Source organism: Heterocephalus glaber, unplaced genomic scaffold (assembly GCF_053883595.1).
Source record: "Heterocephalus glaber isolate CG9 unplaced genomic scaffold, H.glaber_assembly_v1.0 deba00001504, whole genome shotgun sequence".
NCBI classification, from domain to species: Eukaryota; Metazoa; Chordata; class Mammalia; order Rodentia; family Bathyergidae; genus Heterocephalus; species Heterocephalus glaber.
The window spans coordinates 59,036,470-59,056,079 of NW_028258324.1; the positions used below are offsets into that span (position 1 = coordinate 59,036,470).

Genomic DNA, 19,610 nt, shown 5'->3' on the forward strand with positions numbered 1-19,610 from the left:
GAGGACAAACCAGGCAATGGTGGTGCACACCTGTAATCCTAGCTGACACAGGAGATCTTTGACAGGCTGACACAGGAGGAACTCAAATTTGAGTCTAGCCTGGGAAACTCAGCAACTTAGTGAGTCCTTGTCTCAAAAAAAGTTAATTATTTTGTTTTTTGAGACAGGGCTTCAATATGTAACCCAGGGTGTCCTCAAACTTGCAGTGATCCTCCTGCCTCAGCCTCCCACGTACTGGAATTACAGAGGCCTGGCTCCAAAAATAAGTAAATTAATTAAAAAGGGCTGGGGATGTAGCTCATTGCAAAGGCTCTAGGTTTAATTCTACTACTTCAAATAAACAGGAGGAAAACAATGAAATAGAGCTGGAGATTTAGCTCAGTGGCACTGCGCCTGCCTGGGAAGGTCCGGAGTTCAATTCCCGGTACCAACAAAAACAAACATAAAAACACAATGAAATATTCAAATACCTACAGACCATAATATACCTATAAATGTCCACTTATCAGATGTTACACTAAAATAAGAAACTGACAAAAGTGTACATGTCTGGTGTTTGAAAGTTTAGGATACGAAAGAAGAAAACTGCTTGTAGTCTACATTCACTGCTCCATTTCTTCACCTCCCACATACTTTTAACCCTATTAACCAGCATCTACCTCTACCACCCACCACAGTGAGACTGACCCCACAGGAATGTCACACACACTGCTATGCCCTCATTTGTCTCTGCCACATCCAACAGAACTGGGCACACCTTCTGGATGGAACTGTCACCTCCTTCCGCTTCAATGACAGCATCTACTGATTCTCCTCTATCCTCTTTGGCCTGCTTATTCTCTTTGGCTTTTCCTCTTCCTCCATCCACTCACCAAATACTGGGTTCTGTAACATTCTATGTTAGTAACAATCGCTCCTCTCACTTTTCTCATCAGATTTTCAAGGATCTACTGCGGTAGTTTCAACAACCTCTAATGACTCTTAACTCTGAAAGCAATCTCTGTATTCTAGACTCACAGAGCTAAGCACCGAAGGTTATCTTCAGCTGGTATCCACCAACTATGAAAACTTAGGAGGACTCAAAATGATTCATTGTCTTACCTACACAGAACTCCTATTCCTTTCTCTCTCAGTGAACGGCACCGTCCCCTACAATGTTTCTCAAGGAAAGACAATTTCTCATTGTGAGGAAATCCAATTGAAGTTCTCTCATTTTGTCTTCCAAGGACCTTTTATCCATGCCCAATGCAGGACCCATGTTAAACTCCTCTTTATCTCTAGCTAACTTTCTGCAATAGCTCAATAACCATTATCTCTTCTTCTAATCTTGCTCCACACCCCGCACCCCCTTTCTGTGTGTGTTTTTGAGACAGGGTCTCACTATGCAGCCCAGGCTGGCCTTGAACTCGCTGAGATCCCTTCTCAGTCTCCTGAGTGCTGGGATTACAGCCATTCATGTTTTGCTCTGTTCTGTCTGTTTTTTGAGATAGGGTCTTGCTACATAGTGCAGGCTGGCCTCAAACTTGCAGCACTCCTGCTGCCTCAGCCTTCCATCCATTCCACATCTATCTTTCTAGTCAAATGAACTTATTTGGAGTTCCTCAAAAGTGTAATATTCCTTCACTTCTGAGTAATTGGACATGCTAACCTGGAATGGCTTTTCTTTTTGCCTTAAAAATGAACATTCTTAGACAGGTATGGTAGTGCACCCCTGTAATCCCAGCACTTGGCAGTCTGAGGCAGGAGAATTGCTTTGAGTTAGAAGCCAGCTTGGGCTACATAGTGAGTTCAAGGCCAGCTGAACTACACAGTGAGAGACCCTGTCTCAAAAAATCAAACAAAAGAATTTTTAATATATGAAATATAAAAAGGCTTGCAGATGTTGCTCTTCAAGGTGAAGGCCCCAGGTCAATCCTTAGTACTGCAAAAACGAAGACACACAAATAGAAAAACAGAAAGACAGAAGGGAGGGACGGAGGGAAAAGAAAGTGAAAAAATAAGGAAAATCCCAGCTCATTATAACTAGCACAACTATTTATAAACCAGTGTTGTCACTATCACTCTCTGCCAATTTGTTTGGGGCCTAGCCTCTTCTATGATCTTCTAATTCTTCTCTGCCAGATCTTATAATTTGAGAGCCCTGTGAACCCTTAGAAAGGCTGTCAAGAAAACTGTTTTCTTTTTAATTAAGCTCTTCGACTAAGCAAGAGATTACATTATCTGACACTTAACACCAATGGAAAACAAGAAGAGAAAACTTTTCTTTTGTTCTTTCTTTTTTTCTCTCCTCTTTTCATTATTATACATTCTATAGTATGAGTTTTTTTAAAATACACTTTTTTCGCCAGGCACAGTGGCGCATGGCTGTAACCCCAGCACCTGCGAGGCTGCTGAGGCAGGAGGATCAGCAGAGTTTGAGGACAGCCTAGGCTACAAAGTAAGACTCCATCTCAAATCTCTGCCCTAAAAAAATGATCATTTTCTTCATTGTATTTAAATACACCTGACATAAAATTTACCATGGTAACTTTCTAAAGTACAGTTCAGCAGTGTTAAGTACATTCAAACTGTTGTGCCACCAATCTCCAGAATTCTTTTCTTAGCAAAAATACAGAAACTCTATAACTATTAAACAATACACATTTTTCTTAAACACAATACTTACTAGATAATAAGTAAAAACATTTAAAATCTATTGTTTTCATGTAACAGTCTCAATTTTTTCCTGTAATCTGAAATATCCATATTAATATATCAATGTCTAAAAATTTTAATTTTGCATTATTTTCACTATCAAAACTACATATTCATCCAAAACACCATTTATTTTCTGCTCCTGTAAAAGATAAGGATATAACTAAAAATAGGTTCAGTCCTTTTAAATCAATTTGACATTTACAAATTGTTTAACCTTATCAAAATATTATATACATTCCTGAGTACCACAAAATAATCCTTTTAAAAGCAAATTCTAAGGCTTTCACAGATTTTTATTTATGAGAAAGAAAAAAAAATTACAAAACCAGCCAGCTGACTGGTGGCTAGAGATAAACTAATCCTAGGAATTCCAGCTTATTTTTCCTGAAAATTTTTTTCCTATAAGAACAAAATCCAGGGCCGGGGATTTAGCTCAGTGGTTTCGCTGCCTGCTGCACAACCACAAGGACCCAAGTTTGATCCCCAGTACCAAAAAAAAAAAAAAAAAAAAAATTCCAAAGTAAGGATGAGACAAGAAGAAAAGTCAAAATAGAAGAAAAAAATGGAAACAAAGCTTTTGTACATAGGGAGGGGAGGTGGCTTGAGGGGTGGAATGGGATAAAAAAATTAAATTAAATTAAGAAAAAAAAAAAAGAACAAAATCTACCCCATCTAATTTTTTTTTCTAGTACTGGGGATTGAACTCATGCTCCACCACTGAGCTACATCCCGGGAAGCAATCAATTAGAACAAAGGGTTCATTAGAACTCTGATTTACACATATTTCATAAATCTTTAGTCAATCAATTCAATGATGCTTAGTCTCTCTTTAGGGCAATTTTTCATTACAAATGTACATCTATCCCTTTCTCTCTAGCTTTCAATCATTTCCTTGGTCTATTTCCCAACTTTATAATCTGTTTCTCAACAATTTTTTCTGCCTTCTATCATCTAAAATATAAAGAAGGGTTACTACAATAGGCCTCATGAGCCTCTCCAATTACTGTATCTTCAAAAACAAGGGCCAGGTGTGGTAGCACATGACTGTAATCCCAGCACTGGGAGGCTGAGGCAGGAATATCCAGGAAGATCGCAGCCCTGACTACATAGTAAGTTCAAGACTGGCCTGAACTACAGGGCAAGACCCTGCCTCAAAAACAAAACAAATAAAAACAAAAGCAAGGGCTAGGGGTGTGAATCAGTGGGAGAATGCTTGCCTAGCACATGTGAGGCCCTAGGTTCTATCCTCAGCACTACAAAGACAAAACAAAACAACCACTTTCATCTTGGTCAAGTTATTTAACTTTCCTGTGTCTAAATTTCCTCACCTGCAAATTAAGAATAAAAAATTGAGGGCCGGGGATTTAGCTCAGTGGTGCCAGCGCCTGCCTGGCAAGCGCAAAGTCCTGAGTTCAATCCCCAGTACTGGCAAAAAAAATTAAAAATTGACTACTGTACTACGCATGCCTGGGACTCAGCAGGTGGTAAATTACTGAGGCAGGAGGATTACTACAAATTCCAGGCCAGCCCGGACTACAGAAGTTATTGCCATCATCAAAATCTTCACTGGGTCCTCATTTCCAAAATATTCCAATTTAAACCCTTCTGTCCCACTTTCAAAAGCCTATATGACTGTGTCTCATTAATTTAATCTCCAAACAAGCATTCCCACTAAAATCAAACAACGCATGCTCTCTTCTTCAAAAACTCCAAACTTACTTCTTTTTTGTTTGCTTGTTTGTTTGTTACCAGGGATGGAACTCGGGACCTTGCACTCATGGCACCACTGAGCTAAATCCCCAGTCCTCCAAACTTAATTCTGAGGGTTTTTTCGTTTTTTGTTTTTGTTTTTGTTTGGTACTGGGGATTGAACTCTGGACCTTGTGCTTGCAAGGCAGGTGTGATGCCACTGAGCTAAATCCCCACCCCACTTCTAAGGTTTTAGAACCTCACACACAACAATCCTCACTGGAATACCTTTCATCTTCCCTTGTCTAGAACACCAATTCCCTCAGTTCATATCCCACCTGGCCCAGAAAGCATTTCCCAACCACTCTTATTTTTATTCATCCCTCCTTTTTTCTAAAAGGGAGGTAACTGACATTATCTCTTTTACTTCCATGTCCCCAGCTGTTCCAAAAGCAAATTGAATATAGATATTCATCATTTAATGACCTACCTGTTTGATGAATGTTCGGACTTACAACCATTTTTGGAGGGTATAGATCTGTTCATCTTTTTTATAGCACTCAATGTCTTTTTTTGGTACAGTACACCTTGTTTATATGGTACTGTAATTTATTGTACTGTAGAGTACTGTAGTTTTATGTTGTGTTACACATTATAGTACTGCATGTAAGAGTTATGCAAAAAGCAAAGTCAACAAGCTGGACTTCTCTTTGACCAATTCTTTGTTCTGAATACTGTAATGTCCATACTATATACATTTCCTCATTTAGCAACCAATTCAATTAATGACCTAGCCACGACCAGAATTCGGTCATTAAACAAGGAATTTCTGTATTGATTTTAGTATAAAGTGAGTGATCTAAACTGTTAATGAATCAAGGTGGTCAAGTGGTTAAAGTGACCTATGCTGATAACAATTATCTCTGGATAATAAGATTATGAATAAGATTTTCTTTTCATCCTTTCTTAAAGTTTTCAAATAAAAGAATGAAGTTATCTGTCCATTCTATGACTCAGAAATCTATAATGCTATTTCTATAGATCCTAAAATATCTTCTGGATCATAAATGAAAGACACTTCCTAAAAGAATTAAAAGGGTCATACCACAGCGATATATGCACACCCATGTTTATAGCAGCACAGTTGGTAATAGCTAAATCTTGGATACAGCCCAAAGGTCCATCAAGCGACAAATGGATAAAGATGTGGGGGTTTTTTTGTTTTTTGATTTTTGGATGTGGTTTTTTTATACAATGGAGTTCTACTGTGTCATAAAGGACGAGTTTGAGACATTTCTAGCTAAATGGATGGACCTTGAGACCATACTCTTCAGTGAGATAAATCGGACACACGTTAAAATACCACATTGTTTCTCTGGTGTGAGAAGCTGAAAGTGTAAATAAGGACCAAAATGTAAAACAGATATTGGGAAATGGGAATAAATGTTCAAACAAGAAACAAGGGAGGGGGGAGGGGGAAAGAAAGAATTTTTAAAAAATAATAAAATAAAAATAAAAATAAAAGAAAGAATAACAAAAAAAGAAAATAGAAAGAAAAATGGAAACAAAGCTTTTGTATATAAGGAGGGGAAGAGTGGCTGAAGGGAGGGGGCAATGGGAAAAAAAAGAAGCAAGATATATCATGTATATATCATGTATAGATACAAGTTCCCTATGATGAATTTTATCATTATGCATATCTAAAATGTACCAATAAATGTTTTGCTTAAAAAATAAATGCATGTGTAAATAACTGTCAGTGGAATTTTAACTACTATTTTCTATATTTATATTTTTTATTTCTTTTTGTTTTTGTTTGTTTGTTTTGGTACCGGTGATTGAACTCGGGACCTTGCGCTTGCGAGGCAGGTGCCGAAATCACTGAGCTAAACCCCCAGCCCTACATTTTTTATTTCTTAAAATATCTGTGAGTCATATACGATACCTATTACCCAAAATGTATGGTATTTTCTGGCTAAAAGTTCACTAAATCCTATTGCTTTCCAATAATGTGTATATTTATGACTTTATGCTGTAAATATAAAACTTTTATTACAAAAGTGATACTGTCAAGGTATTTACATATAATTGAAACACCAAATATAATTTTAAAATATTCTTACCTAATCCTTTTTGTCCTGGATTCTTTGCAAAATTAAAAGTAAACTGGTAAAAATCCTTAAATCGTCCTGGTTCTTTCAATTCTTGTTCCATCTTGGGTATTTGAGCCTTTAGCTTTTCTATGCTGTCACATCTACATTATAAAATTAAGTTTATAAAAGGTTAACTTTTTTTTAACTATAAATTAAAAGTGTAACTTATTTATTCCCTGAGGGCTTATATTTCCTTTCTAGAATTTCTTTTTTTAAAAAATCAGATAGTTGGGCCGGGGATTTAGCTCAGTGGTTTTGCCACCTGCTGCGCAAGCACAAGGACCCCAGTTCAATCCCCAGTACCACAAAAAAAAAAAAAAAAAATCAGATAGTTGGAATTTCATCTTTTACATTATGTAAATATAAACAAATATGGTAATACACCCTTTATCCCCAGGGCCTATGTCCCAAGACCCCCAGTGGATGACTAAAACCTCAGGCAGTACCAAATCCAATATTATCCTTTCTTCCTATACAAAGATCTATAATAACATTGAATTTATAAATTGGACATCATAAAAAATTAACAATAAAATAGAATAATTGTAACAACATGCTGTAATAAGTTATATAAATGTGTCCTCTCTTTCAAAATATACTTTTTCACTTCAAAGAAGCCCTTTACAGCTCTTCTTTAGGGATATCCAAACTGCCGGTATCATTACCTCTGCATTCTGGGACCATTACTAAGGTTACTAAATGTAAGCACTGGGACACAGACACATTTGAGCTGATAACTGAGATAGTTACTGAACAACACCCAGTTAGTAGATGTGATGTGGAAGAAGGCTCACATCCCAAGCAGGACAAAACAAGATGGCAAATTTCATCACAGCAGTTAGAAAGTGCACAACTTATGATTTTTTGCTTGTTTGTTTTTTTGAGACAGGGTCTCACTATGTAGTTCATGCTGGCCTTGAACTCATAGTGATCCTCCTGCCACAGCCTCCCCTGTTCTGGGATTACAGGCATGTGTCACCACACCCAGCTATTTCTGAAATTTTCTAATTAATAATTTGGGACCGTAGCTGACTATATCATTGAAACCTCAAAAAGCAATACCAAGGATAAGGAATACTTATTTGAGGTGAAAGAGGAGGAGCTCTAGAGTGACAAAATGTTAGAAATAATTACTATTTTTAAAAGAAATGGGCTGTTACTTTTAATTACATAATTCACTGGTCTATCAACATGCTGACAGAAGTCAGCTTCAGTGAAGAAACAAGAAGAGACTCTGACCAGCTTTGCAATCACCAGTACAATCATCGACTGAATTAGACATTGCTCATACAGGATTTCACCACAGCGCTGACTTCCACACTAATTGGAAACATGGCCTGTTGCTTAGGTGTGGAATCGTTTCTCTTGAAAATTTGCTTCTAGCTATATAGAAAGTACAACAATAAATATCAGCTACCATTTCCAACTGAATTATCTCAAATCAACACTTTTTTTCTGTATCTGCAAAACATTTAACTTTCAAAGAGTTGGAAAGTTTAAGTACCAAGATTTACTTTTGTCATAAAAGCCTTATCATTGAAATAAACATTTTGTAAAGACTCCATCAAAAAAAATGAATTAGTTCAATTTTTTTCTCTTCTAATCATTTTTGCTTTTATTTTCTTTCTATACTCTTTATGACATCTTCTAGATCATTAGCTGTAAAATAAAATTTCAGATTGGAAGCTCATCACATTTTACATGAATGCCATTTCAACTGAAAATGAAAAAACATATGTTTTCCCATGCAAACTGTATCTGGCATAAAAAAAAAAAAAAATCCATGCTCAGGATGATGTCTTTGGATGTAGGACAGTCCAAGCAAGATTATTCATTTATTCCCTCTCAGTAATTTGATTTTTGGGGGGGCAGTCTTGCAAATGTAGCTCAGGGTGGCCTGAAACTGCAGATCCTCCTGACTCAGGAGACTACAGGTATGTACCACCATGCCCAGCCTGCCTCTCCTCTTTAAACCTGCCCTTCTGTGTGTGTGGATGGAGCGGGGAGGGTAATTAGGGATTGAGCTCAGGGCCTTGAGCACCGTAGGCAAACGCTCCATTGCTGAGGTACGTGCCCAGCTCTTCTTTATTTTGAGATAGGGTTTAGCTAAATTACCCAGGCTGGCCTTGCATTTAATAAGTCTCCTGCCTCAGTCTCCCACATAGCTGAGATTACAGCCATGTACCACCACACCTGGCTTAAACATACTCTTCTTTGCTCTACTTTGTAACAAACCACCAGCCTTCATTTTCTTGCCAGTTTATTCAATAGTAGGCTCTACCAAGAGGGGTAATGAAAGGTGGAAGAAGATGGAGGAACTTTTACCTCAGTTTGTTATTTCTCCAGAGGGCAATGGTTTTGGTGACAACTCTCACAGCTCCCCCACAAGTGGCCTCTTCATAGGTTTTTATCACTGCAGTGAACCTGTTCCTCCTCCCTTACCCACTTAAACAATCGCTGCCTTGCTAGAATCTCTTCAGTTTCTAAATTCCTACCTGGTATGTTCACTTCACTCAACCCAGTGATGGCAACAAGTACTGCTAGCTTCTCTCTTACACCTTAAGAGTTTTCTTTCACATAGTAAAACAGTTCTTTTAATTTTCCCTGCTCCAATTACCGGTGTGGTTTTGTGTCCTGACTGGACCCTGACTGATGACAATGGACCCTGGGCTCAAAAAGCAGAATGTCTATGGGCCGGGGGTTTAGCTCAGTGGTTCTGCCGCCTGCCTCGCAAGTGAAAGGTCCCGAGTTCGATCCCCAGTACCAAAAAAAAAAAAGCAGAATGTCTAGGTTCTATCCTGACTCCAATGTTACCTATTTCTATCATTTCTTTGAACCTTAGTTTGCTCATCTCTAAAATAAGGATGTAACCACTACTCTCACAAAGTTGTTGTGGAGGCAGTAGATGAAGTGCTTAGCAGTTATTGAAATAAAATATTGCTCAATTCATGTTAGCTATTATTATTCTCAAAAACTTTTTTTTTTGTACCAGGGATCAAACTCGGGTCCTTGCATGTCCAGGACAGGCAGCATAGCTATTATTATTCAATAGTGGTCCACTAAAAAAAAAGGGCAGCCTGTTACCTACCCAAAAACTGAATACTTTTGCAGTCTCAATAAATAAAAACAACTAGAGGTCATAAGTAAAATCTCTTCCCATGACTTTCCCATCTATTCATCCAAAGTCATTGAGGTAATCAAGCTGTGAAGGCCTAAATAGAACAAATGCAACAAGTAACATTTTTTAAAAATTTTGTGAGACAAGGTATCACTATGTAGTTCAGGCCGACCTTGAACTTACTATATAGCCCAGTGTGGCCTGGAACTCATGGCAATCCTCTTGCCTCAGCCTCCCAAGTGCTGAGATTACAGGTCTGCACCACCATGCCTGGCACAACAAGTAATTTCTAAGGCACCTTCCAGTTTTTAAATTCTAGGATTTTATCAATCCAGAGTTCACAGCCTCACATTAGGAGATAACTTACAACCTTGCTGATTTCATTACTAATGCATGATGATTTTAATATTAGTGAATCTCTCAGAAACAAATGAAAATGAAAATATAAATACAGTAATTATATAACTTGACAAGCCCAGAAAACTGTTTAACATGGAAACTAGCATGTTAGCTCATTTCTATTTATACTAATGTTTGTGGGCCAATAAATCTTTTTTTTCTTAGTACCAGGATTGAACTCGGGTCATTGTGCTTGCACAGCAGGCGGCAAAACCATTGAGCTAAATCCCCGGCCCTGGGCCAGTATATCTTAAATTTACATTTAAAAACTGATGACAAGCCATGATAGTGGCACAGGCCTGTAATTTCTGCACTCTGAGAGGCTGAGGCAGAAGGATCTCAAGTTAGAGCTTGACTAGAGAAACTCAGTGATACCCTGCCTCAAAATTTAAAAATTTTTTTAAAAGAGGCAGAGATCAATGCAAAGACTGGGGTTCAATCCTCAGCACTGGGAGGCGGGGGACCAAACTGATGCTGTAACTCAGTTCCATAACTCTCATGGCACTGTGTCCATGAGTACCTTCCCATGGTACTTATATACTCACCCTAATTCTGTCATGCCGTCCATGAACTCCTGCTTGGAGAACTCACACTGTGTTGCTGCTCTGAACTTCCATGCAATGATCAAAACACTAATGCTGGCTGGATCAAGTGCCAGGTCATCACAGAATTGCTGTATACCATCTATTCCAATTTTATTTTCATCTTGAGGATCTTTAAAAATAAGGCAATATCAAATTAATGCCATACTTTATTATGCTACATTCCTAAAACTGAAAAGGCAATGCTTTATTTTTCACTTTAAAAAAATCACAATATGCCACAGTTATAGGGGTACTCTAACAGATGTTTTCCCTGTATAATAATTAAAGCCACTTGGGCCCACAAATAGCATTATTAAAAAATATAGGAGGAAATATGTCCATCTGAAAATTTTCCCATCCTTAAACACACTGAGAAAATCAGAAATGACCTTGCATAGGGACAAAGGATTATGACTCAATATATCCAGATTCTGTTTAAGAAGGCATTCTAGATTGCTATTGGTATTTTTTTTTTTTTTGGTAACGGGGATCCAACTCGGGTCCTTGCGCTTGCGCAGCAGGCAGCGAAACCACTGAGCTAATCCCCGGCCCTAAGAAGGCATTCTAAATGAACAGTGTTATGTATAGAAATCTCCTTTAGCCCCCTACCCCAAGGCCTCACATGCTAGGCAAGCACTAGACCACTGACCAACATTCTCAGCTCAGAAATTTTTTTTTTTTTTTTTGGTAACGGGGATCCAACTCGGGTCCTTGCGCTTGCCCAGCAGGCAGCAAAACCACTGAGCTAAATCCCCAGCCCTGAAATTTTTTTTTTAAAAGAAATCAGAAGAGGGCCGGGGATTTAGCTCAGTGGTTCCGTCGCCTGCTACGCAAGTGCCAAGACCCGAGTTCGAACCCTGGTACCAAAAAAAAACCACAAGAAATCAGAAGAGGTTTTTGAAAAACTCCAAAAAAAAAAATTTTTTTTTCTTCTTTTTCCTTAAAGTTCATTTTACCTTAACAATCACTTCTTAAATTTCAGAAAAACTAAAAACTATGCAATTCTATCTTAATATAAGCATCCATATCTGTTGTTTAAAGGAAAAAATATTTATCAGACAAAAATTTCAAAATAATGAAGTATACAAGGAGAAAGAGGAAGTGAACATTGCTATTAAATATGACTTGATAACATCTTTCTAAAAGTTATCTGGCAATAACTCTAGCAATAAAAGCATGTATATCAGGCCGGGGATTTAGCTCAGTGGTTCTAACCGCCTGCCTCCCAAGCACAAGGACCCGAGTTTGATCCCCAGTACCCAAAAAAAAACAAAAAAGAAGAAAATAGAAAATAACTATATTATATCTATACACACATATATTTGTATAAACATAAAAAACATGGAAAGATCAACACCTATCTATTAAATATTCATTACCTCCAGTGAATAAAGAAAAATGTAGAAAAGCTATTAATCTTTTGCTTAGTCACCTATTAAGTACTGTTTAATTTTTTTTTAAATGGTATTGAGAATTTAACCCAGGGCCTCACATATGCTAGGCAAGTGCTTTACCACTGAACTACATCTCAGGCCCTTTTCTAAGGTATTTTATTTTTGTGGATTGAACCCCGCAGCCATTCAGAAACAGGGTTTGGCTAAATTGCCCATGCTAGCCCCAAATTTAACAATCTTTCTGCATCAGCCTCCAAGTAGCTAGGATTATGGTCACATGCCACTTCACCTAGCCCTGTTTAATTTTTTTTTTTGGTACCAAGGATTGAACTAAGGACCTCAAACTTGCCAGGCAGGCACTGTGGCACTGGGCTAAATCCCCAGCCCTAGCCCTGTTTAATTTTTTTAAAGTATATGTTAGCCAGGCATGGTGGTGCACTCCTGTAATCCCAGCACTTGGGAGGCTGAGGCAGGCCAGCCTGGGCTCCATACTGAGTTCCAGGTCAGCCTGAACTGCATAGTGAGACCCTGTATCAAAAAAAAATTTTTTTAATTTGATTTAGCAGTTTTACAAAGATGATGGGAGGTAGCCAGGCATGGTGGACCTCACCCATAATCCCAGCATTCTGGGAGGATGAGACAGAAGGATCACCAAATTCAACCCCTCCCTGCACAATTCAGGGAAACCCTGTCTTAAAACAAACAAAAAAAAAGCAGGTCTGGGAATGTAGCTCAGTGCAAAGTCCCTGGGTTCAATCCCTAGTATAGCAAAAAAAAAAAAAAGGGGTGGGGGGGTTGGTTGCCCCTGATTTTCTAGTCTCAAACTGGATAATGAGGGGAAAAAAAAGAATAGGCCAAAAAGTGATTTTAGTGAAAAGAGGAAATAATTTCTTCTCTTAGATCTGAAATAATTCTAAAATCTATAGAGCTCTGCTGGACACACCCACCAGTGTATACTGCTATGTAGTATTTGATTTCCCACAAGACCATAACTTTAGAAAACCTAGTTCAAAATATTTAAAGTCACAAGCAAATACTCACCTTTGTATCTATTGTATAGCTGTTCTAACTTCTTCCTGTCCAATGATCCTTTTACACTCTCTCGTATATACAGTTCAGGATTTTGGAAAAAATTATCTGTTGCAACATCTAACTTCCAGTCATTTTGAGAAAGACAACTTACTGCAGTTTTTTCACTAGATTGTGTGAAGATCATAAACTGTCGAACTTTATCCTTCTGCGATGATTTCAACTTGTTCTATCGAAACCAGAAAATAAACTGAAACTCTATGTAAAATCATGTAAGACTAAGTATTTTTATATGGCTGGCTAATCATTCTTAGTAATATTTTTCCTCATAAACCATTAAAACATTTTATCTTAAGATTTATTTTTGATCTATTAATAATCAGAAAGATAATTTTTTTAAAAATCTGAAGGAGAACAAGGGAGGGAGGAAAGGAAAGAAGGGACAAGAAAAAAAGAATAGAAGGAAAAAATAGAAACAAAAGCTTTGTAAATAAGAAGGGAGAGAGGGGTCAAAGGGAGGGGGAGAATGGGAAAAAAAACAAGTACAGATTCCCTATGATGAATGTGAGCATTATGTACATCTAAAATGCACCAATAAATGTTTTGCTTCAAAAAAAAAATCTGAAACACAAAACTTAGTAGTTTTGGAGAAAGAAACTAGCCAAGGCTAAGTACGCTCAACCACCCTGTATTTCTCCTAAGGGCCATAAGTACTAAGAGCATGTACAATATGGAGGCTCCAGAAGGAAGTACTACTTCTCTCAAAACCTTGACCAAGCACAAAGCTCCAAGAGGGAGGGCTAGGACGGGTAGGGGAAAAGGGGCACTATTTAGCCAGTAAAATGACACTGGGGAACAATGAGATCAACAGGTGTTTGTTGCAGTCCTAATATCTTCTATAAAAGATCCCCAATGCCATGTCATATTATCCGCATTGTTTTTCTGCCACTTTTAACAAAAAAAACAGAGTATCAGTATTCTACATTTCTCCTGGTGGTGTTCAGGAAGTATGTAATTATCACTAGAATTCCCTCACATCTTCACTCAAATGGAAACTTTTATATAGGATTTCTCCCTCTCTTTCTACTGAAGAAATCACCTCTTCTCTTAGCCTGACCCTAACAGAGGCCCTTCCTTGCTCTCCTCAAAAAGCCCTCCTGCTGTAATAACCTTTTCACCTGCTCCAGGCTGACAAGGATTCACTTCTCATCTGACCTGAACCCAAAACAAATCGAGGCGGAGTAAGCAGGCTCTCCACTCTCTCCTAGTATCAAGAACCACGTTCGCATTCCTCTCATCCAAGCTATGTTTCCTGCGCAACTTCGGCCTCCCCAGTGATACTCTTCCCCCTAAGACAGCCTCTCAGCAAAATAGCTTGGTTCCTCTTATGTTAGCTACTGTGGTAAATGAAGAGAAAGAAAATACTTGAGAACGGCACACATTAACAGGTATTCAGTAGTTTAAGGAATACATCTGAGAACTCCAGAATCTATGATGTGGCCCAAACGAACAGATCACAATCCTCAACTCCCTGACTGGATAGGCGAGAAAATACACCCAGAAGGTTAAGGGTTCACAAAATCCACTCAAGTTGTTTAGTAGAAATGAGACAAGAACAAAGAGATCTCATATATCTGAGTCTTATTAATCTTACTAATTATTAAACAATGCTTGCTGTACTTATTTATAAGCTTCTGAGATTCTCAAGGAAAAGACCACCAAAGATATAAATATTTGTACCTATCACAAAGTAAAAGACTATGCAAATTCAAGTATGAAAAAACCAACCCTAGCCAGGTGTAGTGGTGCAAGCCTGTAATCCCAGCAGTCAGGAGGCTGAGGCAGAAGCACTGCCAAGTTAGTGGTCAGCCTGAACAACACAGCAAGACCTTGTCTCAAAAAAAAAATTAAAAACCCGTCTCTTGCAGAATTAAATAGGTTTATGCCCAGGATATGTTCTGTTGACCAAACTCCTTTTCACAAATGTTACTGTGTAGAATTACATATTAAAATTTTAACCTCTGTTCTCCATTAAAATTGAGATGTTCTGAATACACTAACCTATTGCTGTAGCACTAGTAACTACCACCTCTGGGTATCAGGTAAATCATATCCCATCATATGACATCTCTCAAATACCTAGGATTCTTCCCTTCTGAAAACTACTTCTTTTAGATTTATTATTAAGTGAAAACATTTCAATGACATCAAATGCCAGGGATATGAAACTATTTTGATTTCAACTTTTGCTCTTATTATTTTAAAAGTTAGTACTCTTTCTCCCTTGAACCATATGGTACACTGACATTTTTTTTTGGTACTAGGGATGGAACTCGGGTCCTTGCGCTTTCGAGGCCTTTCGAGGCAGGCGGCAGAACCACTGAGCTAAATCCCCGGCCCTACATGGACATTTTAATCCTCCTCTGGAGAACAGAGCAGCAGCTGAGGGCCACAGTGATCATCACTGCTTGCTACACAATGTTGTGGGAAGTGTTGGGGATTTAACCCAGAAGTACCAAACACAGGCCACATCCTGGAAATTAATTTTTAATTAAACCTGGTATAACTTCTTGCATAACCCTCTCCCTACTTTCCTAAACATTAGATAAAACAAAACAATCACATTTATTTAGGGTTCTAGCATATGGTATTAAATTCAGTGCTCTGTTCCCCAAAGTTTTAATCTTTGTTGGCAAGAGGAAATAAAACAGCGTAAACCAGATGTGGTGGTGCACACCTGTAATCCCAGCACTGGGGAGGCTGAGCCAGCAGCTGGAGGCCAGCTTGGGCTACGCAGTGAGTTCAAGGCCAGCTAGTAACACATTGTGAGACCCTGTCTCAAAAAACAAAAACCCACAGTTTAAAGTCACTTCTGAACCCAGAAGAGCTGTTCACTGAGCTCCTATCACAAAGCAAGGCACTAGAAATTTAGGGGAACAAAGATAAAAGATTGTCTTACCACAGAAATAAAAAAATTACAAATAAATTACTTAATTCCATGTCACATTTTGTTTTTCAAGAAGCTCTATGAAATAAATACTGTACTATAAATGTCAACTATTTTAACTGGTTCAAGCATAAATTTCTGGTATCTGGGGCAATACCAGTATATTTTAAGAAAAAGGGTGGCAGAGCCAGGCATGGTGGCACACACCTGTAATCCCAGCATGTAGGAGCCTGAGGAAGGAGTTTGAGGCCAGCCTGGGCTACACAGTGTGTTCAAGGCCAGCCTAAATTACATAGAGAGACTCTGTTCCAAAAAACAAACAAAACAAAACAAGAGCTACAGCTATCTATTTCCAACACCATAAAGCCTAAGGGGTGATGCCTTGCAAAAAAACTTATAGTATGGATTCCAGTTATGACAAGGTAATGGGCAATCCCATTCCGCAACGTCTGTAAGTACCCTCCACACTTCACACACACACACACACACACACACACGTACAATGTACTCTATTTCTCTCTCAGCTTTCTGTGCCTAAAGCAGGTTGTAACACATTTCCCTGCCAGGGAGGATCTACTCAATTCTGCAGTGTCAAAGGCTGCCCTAAGCTAGATCACAGACACCAGCCCTCTTCTCAGGCCTATTTAGGACACCAGCAACCCCTTTTCTCAAGCCACACAGGTGCTACCAGCCAAAGTGTTCTGATTTTGAGAATAGCACACCAAAAGTTTAAATTTTGGGGCCAGGGATTTAGCTCAGTGGTTCTGCCGCTTGCCTTGCAAGCGCAAGGACCCGAGTTCAATCCCCGGTACCAAAAAAAAAAAAAAAAAAAAGTTTAAATTTTTATCAACTTAAGGAGAAGGGAACAAATTGAAGAACTATTTTATGAAAAAGATGAAGATAGGGCCGGGGATTTAGCTCAGTGGTTCCGGCGCCTGCCTTGCAAGTGCAAGGTCCTGAGTTCGATCCCTGGTACCAAAAAAAAAAAAAAGAAAAAGAAGAGGATGGAAAACTGAGGTGGAAGGAAAAATAAAAGATGGACCTTCTCTACTTCTGCTACAAACTCAGCGGCAATCCTCCCAAGAGAAAAACTACATTGATTCAGCACCCAAATGTAGTATATGCCATTTACTTTATTTATTTTAAGGGAACACACTTGAGTGGCCATTAAATAAGATTAGGCAAAAAAAAAAACCAAAACAGATTAGGCAATACACTCTTCAATCTTTAGTATTCAAATATTAAAACTGGCTAGATATTATCAAGTTTTCAAGGAAATTCCTTAGTGGTTATTAAAGATGTATAAAGCACTGCATATATTTTGATTATTTTAAATTCTGGCCAAAAAAGAGGGGATACTTTCTTCTGTAATAAAAAGCTAATTATGATTTTATCAAAGATTACCAAAGCTAAGAAATACTATCATAATCTGGATAGTAAAACAAACTTATTTGCTCATCTTTCCAAAATAAAGAAATGGCTAGATTATCAACATATTGTTTTACGCTCAAATTCAGTACACATACACTTTTTTAAAAAAAACCCGCCACTCACATTTTTTTTGTTTTTTAAGACAGGGTCTCACTATGTATTTCAGGCTGACCTCGACCTCACTATGCAGCCCAGGCTGTCCTCAAACTCACGGTGATCCTCCTGCCTCAGCCTCCTGAGTGCTGGGATTACAGGCATGTGCCACCACACTCAGCTCAAAAGCTCAAAACAATTTTAAATCTGGGCCAGGGATTTAGCTCTATGGTTCTGCCACCTGCCTCACAAGTGCAAGGACCCAAGTTTGATCCCCAGTACCAAAACAAAAAAAATTTTTTTTAAATCACATTTAAAATATAGTTTAGGGCAGTGATGGAGAAGAACCTTTCACAGACCAAGCACCCAAACTGCCACCCAAAACCCACTTATTTATCGCAAAGTGTCAACACTGAAATTAAACCTGAATACTGAGGTTTTAGTTTAGAAAAAACTATTTTTTCAGTGCTCAGCTGCTGGGGCCATGTGGCTCCAGTGCGAACAGAGGGCTCTGCATGCCCACTGCAGCATATGTGCAATAGGTTTGCCGCCACTGGTTTAGGAGCTGGAAGCATAGCTCAGTGGTAGAGTCCACGTTTAGCATGTATGAGGCCCCTGATTCAATCCTCAGCATCAAAACAACAACAATAACAACTATTATTATTATCATTATTATCATTATCTTTAAAAAATTCAGACAGAGTGGTTTGGATGTAGACAAGTGCAATATCAAGTGTGTATATATATATATATGTATATATATATATGTGTGTATGTATATATATATATATATTTTTTTTTTTTTTTTTTTTTTTTTTGGTACTGGAGGTCTAACTCAGGTCCTTGCACTTGCACAGCAAGCAGTGAAACCACTGAGCTAAATCTCCAGGCCCAATATCAAGTATATTTTATCACTGAACCTTCAAGTATTGGAAATAGAAGAATAGAGGCTCAAAAAGGCTTTATAGTAAAAAATAATGATAATAAGGTTAAGAAAATCTTCCTGTTGTTTTTCCCACAGGAAAAACAATGACTGAAAAATGTCTTTCTAGTGAACTAATACCTAACAATTTCAAAGCAAATAATTTTAATGAGTAAGCAATATTTTTAAAAGCAAAAGCTTAAGTCCACTTGACTATTTCTATTATCCTGTATTTTCATCTTCTCACTCTTAAGTTTCAACTTCAGTCTGATCTCCGACACAAAATTGCTCAGGCCTTTATATTTTTAAAGGAATTACTTTTCAAAAACAATTCTAATGGCTCTATTTCACAAAAGTCAATTTTTTAAACATAAAAACATCTTGGTGATCACATTTTTCACTAAAAGCTCTGTAAATTCACTCATGGCATTACCATTTGGTTAACAATTTAACTTCATATTAGAAGACTTAGTTTAGAAAATTATATTTTCATATATGATACACAACACTGTACTTATCTATAACAGACCTTCTCATACATTACGGGTCTGACGTCAAAGTGCAGGAAAAATCAATTCAACTAGTGAGACAACATGCTCCTAGAGAACACACTCTCTCTGGGAGCCAAGCTCTACCACAGAAAACTTGGGCTAAGAATGCAGGTTACAAGTAGGTCTTCTATTTTTCCCTCCACTTGCACTGTAACCCGACTAGTTAAGGGCACAGACTACAACTCTCAAACCAAACTGGCAGGATTTTAACCCTCTATACTTTTTTTTTTTTTTTTTGGTACTGGGGCTTGAACTTGGGACCTTGCACTTTTGAGGCAGGCGGCAGCACCACTGAGCCCCAGCCCTTCCCCTATAATTTTTTTTTTTTTTTTTTTGGTACCAGGGATCGAACTTGGGTCCCTGTGCTTTCGAGGCAGGCACCAGAACCACTGAACTAAATCCCCGGCTCTCCCCTATACTTCTTAATTGCTGTGTGATTTGGGGAACAATTACTTAATCTGTGTTTCAATTTCTTCATCTGTAAACAAGGTATTAAAGTTACATGAATTAAATATATAAAGGAGGGCTGGGGATTTAGCTCAGTGGTTCCGGCTTCTGCCTCAAAAGCGCAAGGTCCCGAGTTTGATCCCTGGTACCAAAAAA

The 19,610-nt window shown here is 38.1% G+C and overlaps 1 protein-coding gene across 3 annotated transcripts in view; it reads right to left on the bottom strand.

Annotated features, from left to right (window-relative positions):
• Positions 1 to 19,610, bottom strand: part of Dcun1d1 (defective in cullin neddylation 1 domain containing 1) — a 42,371-nt gene that overhangs the window by 10,518 nt on the left and 12,243 nt on the right. For all 3 annotated transcript variants that reach the window (XM_004834661.4, XM_004834660.4, XM_087186605.1), the window contains exons 2-4: positions 13,076 to 13,292; positions 10,602 to 10,770; positions 6,510 to 6,640 (exon numbers count right to left, since the gene is read on the bottom strand). In XM_004834661.4, coding sequence (XP_004834718.1) covers positions 6,510 to 6,640; positions 10,602 to 10,770; positions 13,076 to 13,250 — 475 coding nt within the window. In that variant the 5' untranslated portion in view covers positions 13,251 to 13,292. The remainder of the gene's footprint in view (positions 1 to 6,509; positions 6,641 to 10,601; positions 10,771 to 13,075; positions 13,293 to 19,610) is intronic.